General features: G+C 39.7%; 1 protein-coding gene across 1 annotated transcript; it reads left to right on the top strand.

The window, feature by feature from the left end:
• Positions 1 to 3,538: 3,538 nt before the first annotated feature.
• LOC113961015 (protein FAM240B-like) lies at positions 3,539 to 11,616 on the top strand. The gene is made up of 3 exons (XM_027671001.1): positions 3,539 to 3,593; positions 8,741 to 8,880; positions 11,351 to 11,616. Exons 2-3 carry the CDS (start codon positions 8,744 to 8,746, stop codon positions 11,481 to 11,483), a joined length of 270 nt encoding a protein of 89 aa, XP_027526802.1. The 5' UTR covers positions 3,539 to 3,593; positions 8,741 to 8,743; the 3' UTR covers positions 11,484 to 11,616.
• The last annotated feature ends 6,782 nt before the right edge of the window (positions 11,617 to 18,398 follow it).

Here is an 18,398-nt window from a genome sequence, read left to right as displayed (position 1 = left end):
AGTACAAGGAAATTTGCTTGGCTTTAAGGAATCTATTTTTAGACACCTGGTTCAGATAAAGGTACCTCAACACGTGCAACATCTGAATATACACTCTGCTAGGGCAGTGCTTTGTGTCCAGCTGTCCTCCACCTTGATGTACGTGACAGTAATAAGGAATTCCTTCAGTCATTCAGTTAAAGCAAAACTGTTCTGAACCACTCATGTCAGTGCACCTCAGACACCCACACAACCATGGGAGCAGCAAAATTAGTTTTATTTCTCAAAAAAACCCCTTACTTTTCCAAATCATCTGTCCTGTGCTCATGAAGACATAATTTCTCACCAGCTGAAATGGGGTACTTGGGCAGAGGTGTGGGTCCCAGCTGAAATAATGGAAGAAATGCTATGAAAACGTATCATCTTGAAAGTACCTGATAATCTATTAAAAAAAAAATCACGGTTTCTTTATAGGTGAACATTTATGAAATTTGTTCTAGCATTACATGGTGGAATAATTTTGAAGGCTATTAAAATGCACTAATGACAGAACACAACTCTAGAACTGACATTTGTTCAGTATTCAGAATACTGAGGAAACACTCCAAAATACACTCTTATAGGCACTGAGGTTCACAGCCACATCCTGCATCACATAAAGCAAAAAAAACTGTGTAAGTGGCAATATCTGCACCAACTAGCAAAAAAATACAAGGTGATGATGAAAGGGTAACAAAAGTGAATTACTGCAATACAACATCCAAAACACAGTCAGTTATACCAAAGCTTATGGCAGTGCAAGGCAACACTACCTGAGAGCTATTAGCAGATCCAAATCATAACAAAGGAGCAAAAGCAACTGTCAGAGCCTTACTGAGAGAGCTACACTGTAGACTTGTCCAATCTTAGATGAAACTGTCAAGCTGGGCTGTAAAACTCCGAATGTGTAGTGGAATCTACGTGCTTTATAAAGTCGAAATAATTTACTCAAAATATTGATCTGTCTGGCAAGTCTACAGAGGAAATCTGTGCTGCTTCTAAAGTCACATAAATTGCTGCAATTGACTCTGTACTACCAGTGGTAGTGTATATTGTTATCTCTGTGTAGTATCAGACTGATACTACAGTGATCAGTCTCGCTTCCCAAGTCTCAGTCACTTTATTTGCAGAGACCAAAGAGCTCTGATTATTTCTCTATGTGCCCTGTAGCCTTGTCCTCTGTCCAGTGCTCCTTATGCTTTCTTGCTGACATTATGCAGTGGAACTGTGAGTCCTCAGAAACGCTGAATTTGGGCAGTTCCAACACAAGAACACGGGCAGCCTTTCAAGGTGTGTTTTACGTCTGGGCCGCGGCGAAATTCAGATTTTACAAAGGAAATTCCGAGTAACTCACTTGCCATGGAAAAACATGCCTTTGAATACCCAGTAACCAAAACGTGAGGCAACACATTCAATAATCTGGGAAAGTGGAAAATACATCTCTGGGATGTGCAGAAGATCAAACAAGCACGCTGTCGGCACTTCCTCTCCAGCCCAGGGTTTTGCATTATTTATACGATGTGGAGCAGCTCCAAGGAGAGAAGCTGTGAGAGTCTGAGACCACCAGCAGCAACTTGGGCATTTATCTGGAGTGCAGGATCAGCTTCTTGGTCCTGGAACAGTGAATTGCCAACCTCATGTTACATTTCATGGCCACCTTCCACCGACAGTAGAGGTGCTGAGTGTCTTACTGAATGATTAGTGGAAAAACTGATTTTGCTGTTCATCTAAACTGACCATGGACTCTGTAGGGACACTTAATGACACATTGCAATTCCCTCTCTCTTCCTTTTTGGCACGTACTAACCACATCCAGCAGACAAGAAATAACCTGTTACTCTATATGGTGAGAGATAAGGTGGACTTCACTACCTCTTCTTCACTGTCTTCTCCTCTTCCCTGCAGAGGATCCAGCCTTTATCTCTGGTGGTCTCACCAAGGGTTATCCATTTAAACTCAGAAGTGACTAAATTCAGCTAATATATTTTAGTGAAAGCTCCCTAACTGCAAGAAGTTTAAAAAAGAGAATTCATCTCTAAGAAACAGTCTTACTGCTGTTTTGGGCAGTAGCATTCGGCACAAAATGAAGTGGTGACTTAGAGAAATTTTCTGGAGGACACAAAAGTTGTCATAAGCACAGGGGACTTAATTTCAAAGACACAGGAAGCAAATGATCTGAAGGACTGATATAGAGAAAGTGGCGCAAAAGGCCACTTCACAACCAAAAGGTTGTCAACTTAGGATTTAGTTAAAAATTCTGTCATAAATTGGAACTTATAAGTTGGAAAAAATAAGAGGAGAACTAGGTGGGTGCATGTGCCAATTAGAAAGTTGTTATGAGCATTGTACTTCTCTAGAAGAGATAAATATTTCTCTAGATTCAGATTATTATATCCAAACAAAACAAGGATGTATATAAGGGACTAATACTCAGCTGGAATGTGATGGACAGGTCCCATCGCCCGTGTTCAGTGAGACCACAGAGAGGGCCATGAGAGTTATCAAGAGAATGAGCATGAGAAGAGTCCAAAGTCCTCCAGTGATCTAACAACAAAACAAAGAAGGGGAGAGGAGGTGATTTCTATCCTGGAGCCAAGGGAAGGGTAACTTGTCTCTTGAACACATTCAGGTCGTAAATTAAAAGCAAATTTACAGCACTTGGCACAGAAAATTCTGGAGCAACCTTTCACTGGAAATACCTGGAGCAAGAAACATAATTAATTTCGAGATAGAACTTGCCAGACTGTTGGAAGGGTTATGCAGTCAGGCTGCCAACAACAGCTGAGAGCAGGAGGTCTGTCACTGTCTGCTCTCCCTCTGAGTAAGCAGAGGGAGAGCCTGTGCTTTGCCTGTGTTTTCCTGTTCACCCAGGGCTACCAGTGCAGGGAGGAAGAATCTGTCCAAGAAACAGGAGTGCTAAATTCTGTAACAAATTACATATATGCTGTGTTTCAGCTCGTTCAGATTCCTGCACTATTCAGTGTATTAACAGCTTAGCTGGAATCCTGTCCTGTGGCCCACCAGGTGCTCTTACAGACCAGCACTTCAAAAGGGGTGAAAAAGAAATCTGTTTATCTGCCAGTCACTCAGTGGCACAATCCTGAGACGAGCTGTGTGTTCTTTTCAGATCCATCCTTTCTCTTGGAGCGGGCGGCGCTGAATTCCTGCAAGTCCTATGGACGTTTTCTGGGCTTGTCAAAGAGTAAGTTGCTCCTCCAGAGCCAAGTTATGACATCAGTGGCACCTGCCAAAATTTATAGCACAGATCAAATGTGGCATCCAGAGTTTGTGCCCTGTAACTGTCTGGTCATTTCTCTCGGTGCGTCGCAGACTTCGCGAAACGGGACTGTGGGTTTGGGTTTTTTTTTTTTCCCCTCCTGCCATTAAACTAACCCATAATAGCAGATGTCATCACTCACAAATAAAAATGAGTGACGGGTGAGCAGATTTCATCAGTTATTCCTGGCAGCTGGAGTTCTCTTGAAAAGGGGAACCCAGAGGTAAAACTGCCATGATTCAGTAATCACTCAAGAAAACCATACTTTGACAGAAGAGGAAGCTACTATACAATCAAAGTAAGCATTTATATTCTTGTATTTTGGCCAAAATAAGATTTTCTCTTCCTGTCTTAACTGTCAAACATGCCTAGAAGTACATGGATATACATTTATTTTACACTATGTTTAGTCATGAGTTTGAACAAGGTTTTCTTCTTGTTTCCTCCATGACCTTGAATTCTGTATATTACAATATAATTTTGTGGAAAAATAATCTGATCCTGTGTGATTTATAAAATGTAAGAGGCATCCTGCCTCTTTTGCTCTAGCCATAACTTCAATTATTAATCTGTTATTTGTTACTATCTTTTGTGGTATTACTAGAACTTATGTATTACACATAATTCAGGGGAAAGGAAAACCACCATAAAAGGAATATGTAAGGGGAGACTCATCCAAACAATGCATTCTATGAGTGCAGCTTAAAACTTTTTAGAACATTAGGCTTCTTTTTTTTTTTTTTAATGCTTTGAACTCAGGCAGTGTGCTGCAATATTTATATAACGCTGGAAAACATTCTGTGCTTAGGCAAACAAGCCCTGGTGAAGGGTAAAAGGAATAGGACATTAATTAGTGTTCTGACAAAGATAAGATAGCTCATGGTCATGATATGACCCAAGGGACTGAGTCTAGTTGAAGTCAAAGATAATCTTTGCATTGTTTACAATGATCTCCAAAAACCTCTGAAGTGACTGAGGAAATTCTTTCATGCTTGCATTACACATTAAAATTGGCTGAATACTCAAATCCATTGCAAGAGTTAAAAGTAGACCTATTTCACTCCACCTTTTAGAAAAGAAATATTTTTTAAGATGTTAAAAAAAAATCATTCTTGTTAAAGTCTTTGTCTTTCAAAACAGTTTGAAAATAAAAAGTCTTTCTCTTTCAAAAGATTTTGAAAATAAACCTTGGAAATGTTCAAACATTACTTCACGCTGCTGGTTAAAATATTTTACAGTAAGACAAAAAAGCATAAGGTTGTTTTGTTTTTATTGGCAAAAAAAAATTAATTTTTTAAGTTATGCATGATTTAGATTAAAAAATATTTTGACATTTTCTCCAAAATCTGTTCAGTTAACAGGTTTACTGAATGGATTAAAAAGTAAATGTACTGAATTTCACTAAAAGGAAAAAGCTTTTCGGAGAATCTCATTGTGAGTTTTTGAGACAATGGCTATCTTAAGACACATATTAAATAGAAAGACTGAAAAAGGGTAAAAAAATGCCTTCTGAGGCTTTGGAAAAGATTTTCTTCCTTTACTTGCTTATTTCATACATAAAGGTAACTAAAAACAGCAATTCTGTTCCAAACATCAAGAGCCATTTCTGATTCTTAAAATTCCTCCAGCAAGAGTCCAAAATAGGAATTACAAAGTGGGCAGAAGAAAAATTACTTGCACTGGATATTTTTCATAAGTCCTTTTTGTACCTCAGTGGAGGTTGTCTGAGATTAAAATAATTTAAAATATTGAATTAGCCTCAGGTAGGGGTTAAGACCAGAATCTTTGGAAACTTGCTAATTTAACAAAGCACATTCAGATTGCAGATCAGATTAAATGAGAGATGATTGTACCCCTGGCTGTTTCTATATTAGTGCTGTGCCAATTAATAAAAAAATCAATAAAATATGATAACGTACAGCTAGAAGTAAAATTTTAAAATTTGCTCTCTCTTGCACTGGAGAGATCTGCTCATCATTCATATTTTGCTCCTCATTCCCCCGTGCTCTGGGACAGGAGCTCAAAGAGTTTAAACTAATATAATGTCTGTAGATGTTATATTTGATTTATGACTGATTGACTGTTTTACAGATTGCAGCACAAACCACACGATTTATGGTTTGGTTCTAAACGTAGGAGATTTTTCTTTCATGGTGCCATCAATTTTTTTCTTTAATTACTTCTTCTTGTGGACGTTCTCCATAAATTAATAGCTTGTTAGCATATAAATTAGGCCCCAAAAATGATGAATGCTGTAAAAAATTCTTTTGTAAATGCATATACGTATTTTTGGACAGCTGAGCGTCAGAACTACCAAATACATAAGCCACCTTAGCCAAGATCTAATTTTACCTTTATTTAAATGTTGTTGACTCCCTAAAAAAGCCACCAACTACACTTCAAATGGGCAGGCAGGACTGCAAAACCCACACAAAAATAGTTCCTTCCTTAACTATCTTAGCTGAAGATTTAATGAGGGACTCTGTCTTGCACCACTGACATGCACATCTTAGTAGGCCTTCATAGGAAACATACTGCAGAATGTATCATAACATAAATTTTCAGTCCATACCTTCTGAATGAATAATTTTGAATGTATGGAAGTGTTGCTGTTGCTTAATTTTACATTCATATCAGTGGATAAGAACGTTAAAACCACTCTCCATTAGAATTCAGAAAGACACCTCCCCAACTTTCCCTGAATGTGTCTGGAATGATACCTGGAAATCCAAAATGAAAATAAGGATGATAAAGAACCTCTTTTCCTTGCTCACTTTCCACCCAGACAAAACTGGCCAAGTGGGGTTTTTTTTACTTAAGAAAGTGTGTTTTTTACTTACAGAGAAAATCTAACTGTCCTGCCAGTTTCTGAACCTTGAGGTATATGGTTGAAGGAATCAAGAAAACAGGTTTGATAGAATTAAGTCCAACTGTCAATGTAAGTCTAATTTATATTACTGGGGCATCTGAAAAGAAAGAAGAAAATCACACATCAACAAAACATGTTTTGTAGAGCAATAATAAGGGATTTTTACAAACACCAAACCTAGAGAGTTACTGGGAAATCCAGGCCAAGTTCCTAAGTAGAATCTTTCAATTAGAAATAAAACCAGAAGGTATCACACAGTGCACGTGAACCCTGATCTCCACACATGGATGTTGCAATGCCAGGTTTAAAGAAAGGATGCTTTCACCCATGATAGCATGAGAGATGCTGGTCAGCCATGCCAGACAGAGCTGTATTCCAAAGTTTTACAGCAGGAATCTGTCTCAGCAAGGACCATGGCAATAGCACGTGAAATATTCACTCTCACTGACATTCCTAGGAACTATTACCAAGTCAAAGATTCTTGACTTGTAAAAAGTTCCCACAGACAAACCAGGCCAACATTTCCTCAAGTACCTCCATATTTTGGGCACCTCTCTGACCACACCTTGTCCCTTTGGGTGGAGCAGCCAAGACCTTCACGCATCCTCTCAAAAATCTAACAAATCTCAGACGAAGACCGTGGACCTTCTTTGTACCACTTGAAGAATATCTACTAGAAGTTTAATAATCGTAAAAATTTAATATCTAACGAAAGGTTAATGTGTTATGGCAGATTCTTACATGAGGCAAAGTATAATAGGGTTTGGAGGGCAAACTGACTCAGACAGTTTGTCAGCAACTTGCACTTGGCTTCTGAGGCAATGGGATAATTATCTGTGGAGTGTCAAGTGGGCAGCTGCTGCTGATAGAAGAGCTTTTAAACGGTGCAAAGACCCAGGTGACCTGCTGATCTAAGAATGATGAAATAATCAGATTCCATCCCTTGCTGTAACAAGCTATTACCAGAGCACTTATTTTAGCACTGCTCGGAGCCTGCAGAGCTCAGACACAGGTGGGGCATGTCCCAGTGCACCCCTGACGTGCACATCTTTTTGCAAGATGAAGACTTAAATAACACCATCATTTTGGGGCCTCAGAGTGAGATGAAAGATCATTAAGATTCCCCACGCTGCCATTTAGACCCTATTCATCAATAAACACAGCAAGTGCAGCAAAAGGTTTTTAGTGGGACTGCTGCACCCACGCCAATGTAACAATTTGTCCTGCATCCCACTGTGCTACAGAGACAGCATCCCCAGCCCACAGCAAGGGAAAACACCAGAAAAAATGTTATTTTTCTCAGAGAACAACACCTGGTTGTTTCGGTGACATTACAGGACCAGAATCCGAACCTCTCGAGATATTCCATCACATAGGGGATTATATTACATGGACTAACCAGTTCACACTCACTACTCTAGCTGGACTGTGCTGGTCTTTAAGGAACTGGACTTCTCAGTGGAAAAATGCTGCGTGTGGAAGGGGTTTTTCTTCTTGTTAGGCACTTTTTTCACACCAGTCAGACTTAGCACCAAGTTTGGGAAAATTGTTGTTATTTCTAAAAATCAGATTTGTGAAAACCATGACAAATATAAAATATTCAATCTAGGAAGATGGCAAGAACTTACTCATGTGCCCTTTTAAGGTTTCAGGAGTTTATAACAGAGTATTTGATAATAAGGCCTTACACGAGTCTGCCTTAATTGTGTTACACCAACTGTCCTTTCCTTTTCCTCTGATCTTCCACTCAAAGCACTGCACAAAGCAAAGGTTTCCTCCTTTGAAAAAAAACAAGAGAACTTAACTTTTCAAAGTGCAATTACAATCTGATAACCAGTGCAATCTGGTAATATCAGCAAGGACACCAGACATGATGAGAATTTTAAAACCCCCCATGTTTGAATAACAGGCATTTAGCAAGGACAAATTCACTTAATTTCTGCCCTTTTTCTCGTTTATTGGAACTCATCCTTGTATCTTAAGAAGGTCTACTTTTAATAGTATTTAAGACTGAATTTTGATAAAATAAAGGGCAAGGCCATAACAAGTTCCCCAGAGCTTTGCACTTTGTGTGCTTCAACTTTAGATTCATAATTCCTCTGCATGTTTTGGGCAAGGCATCATTTGGAGCAGTGAAAGGAATCATTTAAGAGCAATGCATTTCCCTTGGATAAAACCATCTGTTTTAAAACTATAGGAGATAGAAGAAAAGGAAAGCCCTTCACATCTAATCTGAACTTCAGTGACAATGGCACTGTATTTGAAAGCATTTATCCCAAAATCACTTAAAATCTCACATATACTGAGGGACTCGCAATATTTCAGTGATTTGTGCCATGTGTAGTCATTACTCAGTAAGAAAAATACAGTTGTACCATTTAACTGTCACCCAAGGCCTGTTTCAATGCCTTATATTTTGGCTCAAGGCAACGTAACCATCAGTCACCTATTCTTTTAGGTGACATACTTTATTTTAATAGCACTTGGCAAGAAGGAAATTTCGAGGGGGCCGAGCAAGGCAGCACCTGCCTCAGGTCAGGCTTCTGACTGCCCTGACCTCCAAATTGCTTTTTCAGAAAATGAGCAAGCACACCAACTTCAGGATGGGTGGTCAGGATGCAGAGGGGCTGAAGAACTTCTGGGAAAAGGTCATCCAGGAGCAAACCAAGCAGCAAGAGGCTGAAGAGTCCAGGTTAAGCAAAAGTGCCCTGAACAAGTAAGTGGTAATTTTTTTTTTTTCTTGCCATCATGTGCTTTAAAATAAGGTAACCTGTTATTGTGCTGCTTTATTCATAGCACAGATTGTGTTCTGGGGCTTTGGCACTTCTACGCTGGCAGCTGCTGGTCTCGTGTTACTGTGGCTCTCCTGCATGGAAACTCAGACAACCCCTCACCCTCAAACCTCATGGGCATTCTTCAAAGGCCTTGGAGCCCAGCCACGAAAAAAAATAAAGCACTTTGGAATCGTGGCTTGTGACAGCCAGAAAATATCAGGAGTTTTACCTGGAATTGATACGGCTCCACAAATAAATAAAATAATGTTACATTAAAGGGACAACCGCCCACTTTAATCTGTAGTATTTAAAAAAATGGTATCTTTGTCTTGTTTAACAGCCCTTCACAAGCCCAAAGATAGAAATGACACAACAAGATTTTCCAGTTCAGTGGGGGAAATGATGGGGTTTTTGTTGTGTTGGGGTTTTTTTTCCTTTTTTGTTTTGTGGGGGTTTTTTTTCAGGTTGGTTTGGTTTGGTTTGGTTTTTTACAAAACAGTATGAAACAATGGGTCTCCCTAAAAAGAGCTGTGGCTGTGGTACAGGTATTCTGCACAAGTGGGATGGACTGTTTCAAATATTTGTTTCAAACTCAGGAGTTTGAACCAGGGTCTCCTGCACAGGAGGTGAATTCCCTGACTGATAATGACCAGAGACAGAGGATGAGAAATTCCACGTCTCTTGTGGTTTTCTCTTGTGCTTTCCTCCTGAAGTTAACAAAAATATTACTGCATACACTTTCCTCAAAACTGTGGCATTCACATAAACTAATTGCACTTAACAAATTGGAATGTGTTGCCTTAAGGGCTGTTTATTTTTAAAAAAATTCCCGGTACTTTGACCCCAGTGTCCAAGCAGGGAGCTACTGTCATCACTTAAAAACTTGGAAATCAAGATCTGGGCAGACCTTGTCCCCCAACAAAGTCAGAGGCAGACAATCTTGCTTCCAGTATCCTACTCCATCTAGTCAGTAATATTCCCTAAACAAAATCCCAAAGTTGTCGGAGAGAAAACACGTGGGATAACACCCAGGGAGATGTTCAGCTTCACTGGAAGCTTTGTCAACTCTAGATCACAAAAAAACTACCACAAGAAGACCGTGCAAACAAATTGCAACTAGTGGTGTAGGTAATATCTCTAACTTCACAGAGCTAAAAATGTTAAAAGCTTTTATGAAAATCTTCTCTGAAGAGGAAAAAAAATGCAGCAAAAGAACTTTGAATGTGTCTTAACATGCATATTCAATATGTCTTAACTGAGTGGTCACAACTCAAACAGACCCAAGCCAGTTCCTTCAAGGTCACCAACTCAGTCAAAGCTCAGATTGTTCACAAAATGTTCTCCATTTTGGGAAAAAGATCCTTTCATTTCATTACAAAACCAAGAGGTCCACTACCTCATGGAAGTGGCACCTGGGAAAACTACATGGTTTTAAGGAAAGGCAAGTGCTCCCTTTGTGACACCTGGGACACTGGCTGACAACAAACATTGCAATTTTCAATGGCAAATTTTTCCTAACTAACTGCACCTCTTTTTGGGGCTTAACTATATGCACAAAAGAATAGTGAAGACTAGGTGGTTTAAAACACAATCTAAAATCAAGCTTAGAAGCCAAGATAACAGAAGCATCCATGTGAACCAGATACTGCTGAATTATTCTCAGATTAAATCATTGGCTGCTGTGCTTTTCATCACACCAGAGGTAATATAAAAACCCATGTATATTCAATGATGCATTTGGCATTGCCATATGATATCTAATGTTATAACATTGCTGGGTCAGGTATTTCAAAACAACATTTCCTTCAGAAAACAAGCCAGACAAAAATATCTTCCAGTGGTCCTTAGAGATTTTGTCTTCTGTTTGTGCTATAATAGTGTCTTGAAGCTATGTAGCTCCTCTTGCATGTGACATCAATGCCTTTCATTAAACACATACAGGTTCTGAAGAGGTTTGTTTTTTTTTTTCTAACCCAAAGGACATATTTTAAGTTCTGCTTGCTCTTCTCCACAGCATTTTGCAGTAAACCGGGGGGGGGGGGGGGGGGGGGGGGGAAGAAATGGTATTTTTTTAATTGACACATTGAATGACCTTACTGCATAGGCAATACTTCTGGGTGGCTTTGAGAATACCCCAGAGAGAAAAAGCAGTTCTTCACGGTGACAGTATTTCAGCAGTTGTTTGACTCATTCGGAATCCAGCGATGCCAACCACTGATAGCATCAGCACTATCCCTTTCTCCCCTGCATTCCCAATCTAGCCAAGCTGGAGAGATGTGTAATTGGTAAATAAATACAGGACAAGTGCTCTGGTGATGAAAGAGAGGAAAGCCTCCAACCTGCTGAAAAGCCCCGGCTCCATTTGAAGGCTTTGGCTGAGCAGTTGCTGAGCACTTTGTGCTCTCTTTGCAGGCTCCGCCAGGAATGGGCCCTGCGGCTGGAGAGGAGAACGCGGCAGGTCCAGGCACACACGAAAACGCGGGGGGAACAAACGACACCGCTGTCCATCGAGGCTCTCCCCTCACCGGACAAAACTGTGGCTTAAAACAAGAATTGAGCCCAACTCCGACCTTCTGCACACACCTGTAACCCAGCAGTCGCCCTGCCCAGCGAGCAAAAGGTCAGAATCCGGCCCTTTTCCAGACTACTTATTATACCTACAATTAAAGCCCTGCTGAAATTCAGTGTGAGAATAATGCCACGGTACAAAACCTCAAAAAAAAAAAAAATAAAAAAAAAAGAAAAGAAAAAAAGAAGGAAAAGGCACAGATGAGAAGCAGACAACTCTAATTCTCCATAATTCTCCATTCTCCATTATTACTGTGATGCATCAGGAGCTCGGGACTCTCTTATGTAACTGCATTTCCAACATATTGCCAGGAAAGAGGGCAGCCTTTTTAATGGGGATAATACATTCAGACAGCTGCATGCAAAATTGCACATTTCCACGTGCAAGCTCACAGAGCCTGGCTTAATGCAGATATAAGATGTTCTGTCTGTCTTGATGAGCTACAGTGAGGAGAGTTAAGGATTAGGTTGATAAGCTGGACAGGAGGAGAAATTTCTTCTTTAACAGAATTGGGGAGAGGAGAGGAGAGGAGAGGAGAGGAGAGGAGAGGAGAGGAGAGGAGAAAAGAAAAGAAAAGAAAAGAAAAGAAAAGAAAAGAAAAGAAAAGAAAAGAAAAGAAAAGAAAAGAAAAGAAAAGAAAAGAAAAGAAAAGAAAAAAAAGAAAAGAAAAGACTTTCTCCCACAGAAAACACAAGGTTTCACAAAAATGTTGTTATCCCATGAAGAATTAAAAACTTATACAATGTTATTCTGTTATTTAAAACTGTAGGGGTTGTAATATCAGTTTCTTTTCATAAAAACCAACCAAAAGAAAAAAACGTAATTGTTTCTTTCTGTGGCTATTCTCTATTAGAGAAAAATAATAAAGTTGTAGTTGCTTTTGCCTTTGCAGGCTGGTCTTTTTTTTTCTTCTTTATTCATTTATTTCCCACTATTCTCTGAAGAGTTCTTTCCTGTAACCTGATATCCCGGGTTTGGCCAGGGCAGAGTTCACTTTTCGTAGCAGCCACGAGGGGCAGAGCCTGGAGCCACGTGGAGTATCTCGGTTATTCTGTGCCACCTCAAATCACCGGGAATGAGGGAGGGGGGGATAGATTTTGCCGGAGGGGGGGGCAGAAATAAGGAATTCTGGCTCCAGAGAAGAAGGTGGGCTGTGGTTTCCAGTCGGGAGCAAGTGTGGCTATGGAGTAATTGGGGTGGGGAACTCATCATGTTCGTTGTGTCGCACCAGTGGTGCTGGTCCTGAGCTTTTTTGTGATGCAGATCACCCTCTTTTTGAATACTTTTCTTTTTAATATTGTTGCTGTCTACTGTTTGGTTTTCTTATCTCGCTGCTGTTTCCAGCAAATTGTTCTTATCTCAACCCCAAATCTCTGCCTTTTGTCTCTCTCACCGATGGGAGGAGGGGAGCAGCTCCTGGTTTTCTTTTTAGTGGAGGTACTAAATTGAGAAACTACCCCTAAACCGTGACACCCGAGTGAAATATTTCCTTTGGTGACGTAGATCAAACATGACCTGAACCAGCTGCCCCTTACATAAAAAAATTTAGCAGTTTAACTTACTGTAGCAGTAGCTAAAGGACAAGGACAGGGCCATTGAAATGGAGAGATGTCAGATTCTCCAATTCTGAAAACCAGACCTACTGGATTTGCTAATTTGCCCACTGTTTTATGGGGTTGTAATGTATCTCCCATCAGTGCAGCTTACCCCTATTCTGTGTCAGTGTGACAAGAGAAGAGCAAATAAAAGCTGCCTCAATAAGCATGTATGGTTCTTTTGCACTTAATCTCGATGTTTTTAATTATTTCAATATTTTTATTAAAATATAAAATATTTTATTTCTAAAATTATTTTTAATTATTAGACTTTTATGACAGTGTATCTGACTGCTTATGAGGTACAGGAGGAAGACCACACAAGCAGATGCAATTCTCACAGAGCGATTTTCAGCGCTCCCCGGTGATTACCCAAAAACAACTGTAGGTCTCTGAGGGATACTTTTGCTGTAAGGAGCTCTGAGCACATCCAGGGATATGTGAAATCATTTCCACTACGAGCAGTCGGCACCAAACCAATGCAAAGCCAAGGAGTGTTGTTTGCATTCACGAGCACACAGCCTATTTCAGCTGTGAATGGGTTTCTGACAGCACAGAGTGTGTGTGTCACAAGTGTGGAAGACTAAAATGCCCCCACACTTGGCAAAAAACAGCTCTTTGTGAGCTTCCCAAGTCATGCTTACCTATTCTATCACATATTTTACACGACAGCAGCAACCTGACACTCCCGTGGTGTTGAACATCAGTTGTTCCTGTTCCCAAATGTGGGTGTTCATCCATTTTTCACACCAAACCAAGAAAGGTATCAAGTGCTAGAAATAGTAAAGTCTAACAGTCAGATGTAGCCAGATCTGCTGCTTGCAAATTGCAAAGCTGAAAGCAGGCGGGAAGGTGACAGATAACATTTCATTCTTTTGCTTTATTCAGTGAGTTGGTGAAACTCAAGCCTGAACTTGGGCATTTCGGACATGCCTGAAAATGTAAAGCCTGGTCCTCAGTAAAAAAAACCCAAGCAAATAGAAATCAGTTTAATTGCTATGTTTAAAAAAGCTGTCTCATTCATATACACAGCCCCCATTGATAAAACCAGATATCCAGTGAGCATAAGCTGTTGAGGGAGTAGGCCCCTTCAACTGAACACAGCACTTTTTTACCTCCTTGTCCCTAGTTCCTCTCCCTTTCTAATGGAGGAAATGTTGGGGGGGAGGGGGAAAAGCAGGGAGAGGGGGAATTAAAAAAAAAAAAAGAAGACTCAAATGAAAATTTAAATTACCATAACTACATTAAGAAAGCTGGACTAGTCATTTAAGTAGAGAAACCAATTTACCCAGATTTTTTTTTCCTTGAAGTTTATTAATTTGCCTAATAGAAAATGAACTGGAATTGAACATTAGTCTGCATAATCAGCACCACCCTGACCCTGCATTAGCAAGACATTGTCGTGTCTTATATCAGCATATAAGCCAGCCCAGCACTTTCCTGAGTCAGTAAACAAGTAAAACTGTACAGGATAGTTCATGGGACTTTAACCATGTGCTATGTGATGCAATAGGTGTGGATTGTGAGAAATATCTCTAATTAGAATTTAGAAGATGGTCAGATATAGTGAAACAAAGAACTTTATTATGCACGAACTGACTTGGTCCGAGCACCCAGCGTGCTGTTAATAAAGTTCTTTGTTTCATTATATTTGGCCATCTTCTAAATTCTAATTAGAGATATTTCTCACATGGATCATCCACTTAGGCTGGCACACTGATGTCAGCTGCAGAGCACCCTCTGTTTGTGTGAGCACAATCTACAGCCACTCACAGAGTGACTCTGCAGTGCTGTGTCTGACCCAGGAACCAGTGAGGAACAGCAAGGTTTGCTTTCTTAAACTATCTCTGTGTGGCCAGTCGTTGAAGTGTGGCCTGTTCAAATCAAGGCAGCCAAAAGAGTGATTATAAACCACACTAATCTGCAGCCTGGCTTCACTGGGACACGATGGAAAAGCAGCCACAGGTAGGATGCAGCAACTCAACATCTGTCAGCTGCTGCGCTTGAATTTGCACTTAGAGCAGGAGAACCACTTTTTAAGCTAAGCCCTTCATTGTCTGCACATATCACACACCGGTTTGGGGCCAATCTAAGGTGTTGCAAACCAGATTTCTTTCAGAGGAACCTGATCCAGACAAAAAGCTGTGTTCCAGGCACACACGAGAGGACCCCAGCCTCAAAGGATCTGAGACAAGCACTAGCTCTCCAGACAGTTTTGAGATATAATAATGTATATTATTATATATAATATGTATATATACACACATATATAATATGTATCTATAATATGTATATTATAATATGCATATTATAATATATAATATATAATATGAGATATAATAATGTATATTATTATGTCTCAAATCATGCGTGATGGGGATATTTGTTCCCACTAACCAGATTAGATGTAATCCCTGAGCCATGCTCAGCCTAAGGAAGGGAGGACAGCAGCAGCCACTTCCATCTACTGAGCTGCTGGTGATGTGCTGACTCACTAATGTAGATGAGTATAAACCAACCAAAGTAAAATAGGTGGGATCAAAGCCCATTAATACATCTCATGTAATTGTTTCTTTCAGTGGCTATTTTCTGCTAGAAAAACAACGCTGAAAAATAATAAAGTTGTAGTTACTTTTGCCTTTGCAGACTGGTCTTTTTCTTCCTTATTCATTTATTTCCCTCTATTCTCTCAAGAGTTCTTTCCTGTAACCTAATATCCTGGGTTTGGCCAGGACAGGTGGACCTCAGCAGATACAACAACTGAGCCCAGGAGTGATAATTTAATTAGACAGCCATGCAGATGTGCTAGAATGCACAACTAAGCACAGTTTGGTCATCCTACCAAAGCTGCATGCGTTGGAACAGAGCCTCCCCACACAAAACTTAGTATAAATCTGGCTTCTGGAACCATAAAACAGCTGTTTGTGGTTCATTTTTGCAGTTAAATGGTAGGAATATGAGGATAATGACCAATCTTCTAGACCAAATGTTCCTCCTAATTACAAACTGCCTGTTCATGAGTGATCTGTTTTCTGCCTCGCCCAATAAACAGCATTTAACTGTGCCACAGTGTGAATAGTGAACAGTAAATCACATAAAAATACTTGTGGGTTGAAAAGGGCATCTGTGGATAAATGAGGAGGAAATAAAAAGTGGCTCTGGAAAATCTCATACTTCCTGAGAACGCTTCTGTTCATGAAAAAAGCATTACTACACTATTTATTTCTTACAGAGAAGAACAGGATCCCTGCACGGTGTTATGCATTTAGCACAAAACTGGATACAAAAATACAGTAGTCAGGACAGACAATATAAAAATCTACTTCTTTTTACCAGGTCTTTCAGCTGTGTGTATTTATCTGTGTGCTATTTAGTGGCCAGAGTTTTAAACATATTTCAAGCTAAGGTGGACACGAAGCTTGTGGGGAAAATTCAAGACCAAAAACGAGACTGTGACAAACAGGCTGAAAAAGAATTTACATTAAGCCAAACTTAACAACAGGTCATCAATGTGCTACCTCCACGATTAGCTGCACGTGTCTCAAGTGCCATTCCTTAAGTGAAATAACAATTTCCTACTAGTGTCTGTTGGTATGTGAGCGACTACTGGCCTAATCTTTACCTGGTGCTCTGTGCCAGTGTTCAGACTCAATGGATTTACTTATGAATTCAGTGGTTCACAATTAGGAGCCACTATTTTTTCCATGGCAAAGAGCAGCAGCATCAAGGAGAGATATTATTTCAAACAATTACTCTAACAAAATAATAATCTGATAATAATGAATAATTATCAAAGGGGAGTAAAAGGTGCGGTAGCAAATCTGAAAGACAATATTTTTTAAATTCTTTAGAGAATAGCCTCTCTGTGTTAGATTTCCACTCTGCTTGTACTGCACATCCGACAGAACATCGGTGCTGTTTGATCAGAACTGTGATTTCACAGCCTATGTTGATGGTTCAGCCACAGGGAACAGTTCAAAAAGTTGAATTAATAGTCAAAAGTTCTTGATTCTGTTAGATTTAGTTCCCAAATCAAAGGAAACATATCTGCAAAGTACTGATGCAAAAAGCTCGGTCTGTATTGTCCCTTCGCAAATAAGCAGCAGAAAATTACATTTTCAAATATATTTTGCTACAGTTAGTGCTATTTTTCTCCCTCTAATGTGCTATTCCATTTAACAACTGCATTGCTATTGCCAGAGTTTGAGGTTGCAGTGCAGGCTATGAATCTAATTAGGCAAGGAAAATACAACATTACTGCAGTGGTCAAGAGTGTTATTCCAGAAAAAACTTTTTGAAAAATTACCTGTGTTTGCCCTGATGTCTAAATACTTTTTTCCCCCCAGGGTGATGGTGATTCCACTGCAGCTGCTCTTAGAGAAATTTATTCTGTAACATTTGTATTGGTGCTCTTGTATTTATTCTAATAAGTGAACAAACCCACACAATTGTTCATTTTTACATGTAAAAAGTTTCAAATAACGATGCTGTCCCATTAATTACTGAATATCATTGTAACTGAGTTCTTATTAGAGCTTAGTTAATGATGAAGTGCTAACTAATGAATCAATACTTCGCAGCTTTTGGACAACACATGAGTTTACTGATTTTGTTGACACTGCCTCAGTCATTAAATATGTATTTGTAATAATAAGGCTAACAGTCACTGAAAATAAGCCCTGCAAGCAATAAGGGCCATCTAATCTAAAATATAAGAAACAGCAGTTATTATCCACCATCTCAAATGAACACTTAATAACCTGGAACTAAATCTCTTCAGGCTCCATTTATGATATGTACACACTTCTGCAGCAGTGATGAAAAATGCTCCATTTTCCCAGAACTAATGACCCCTCCATTATATGTACTAGAGGGCTGACAATTGTGTGGGAATGAGCCTATCAACAAACTAACAGAGTGCACACACGTTTGAAAAGTTTTAGAGCTGAATTACAGGCCAGTTTCAGTTCTTCCATCCTATAATAAGACCCTTTGGAGCCACATCAAAATTCCGTAGCGTGTGCTTGGTCAAGACAATTCCTGCACATGTTTTGTTTATTTTCGCTTGTTTACCTTTGGCCACTACAGATAATTAGGAGCAATACATGGAAGTAATTAATATGAAACATTTCACTACGTTCAGAAAAAACACAATTGTCTCATGGGATGTTTTATTGTTTAATTAGTGGATGCACTTCAAAATATCCCCTTTATCACAAAACCAAAGCAGAGCGACACTGGAAAGAGGGAGAGCCAGGTGGGGGTACCTGGATCTACCCAGGCAGGTGCCCCGAGT

The sequence above is a fragment of the Neopelma chrysocephalum genome, unplaced genomic scaffold (genome assembly GCF_003984885.1).
Source record: "Neopelma chrysocephalum unplaced genomic scaffold, ASM398488v2 Primary Assembly neopelma1_97017, whole genome shotgun sequence".
Classification (NCBI taxonomy): domain Eukaryota; kingdom Metazoa; phylum Chordata; class Aves; order Passeriformes; family Pipridae; genus Neopelma; species Neopelma chrysocephalum.
The sequence above is the reverse complement of the archived record's forward strand: the minus strand, read 5'-3'. Positions and strand labels throughout refer to the sequence as shown.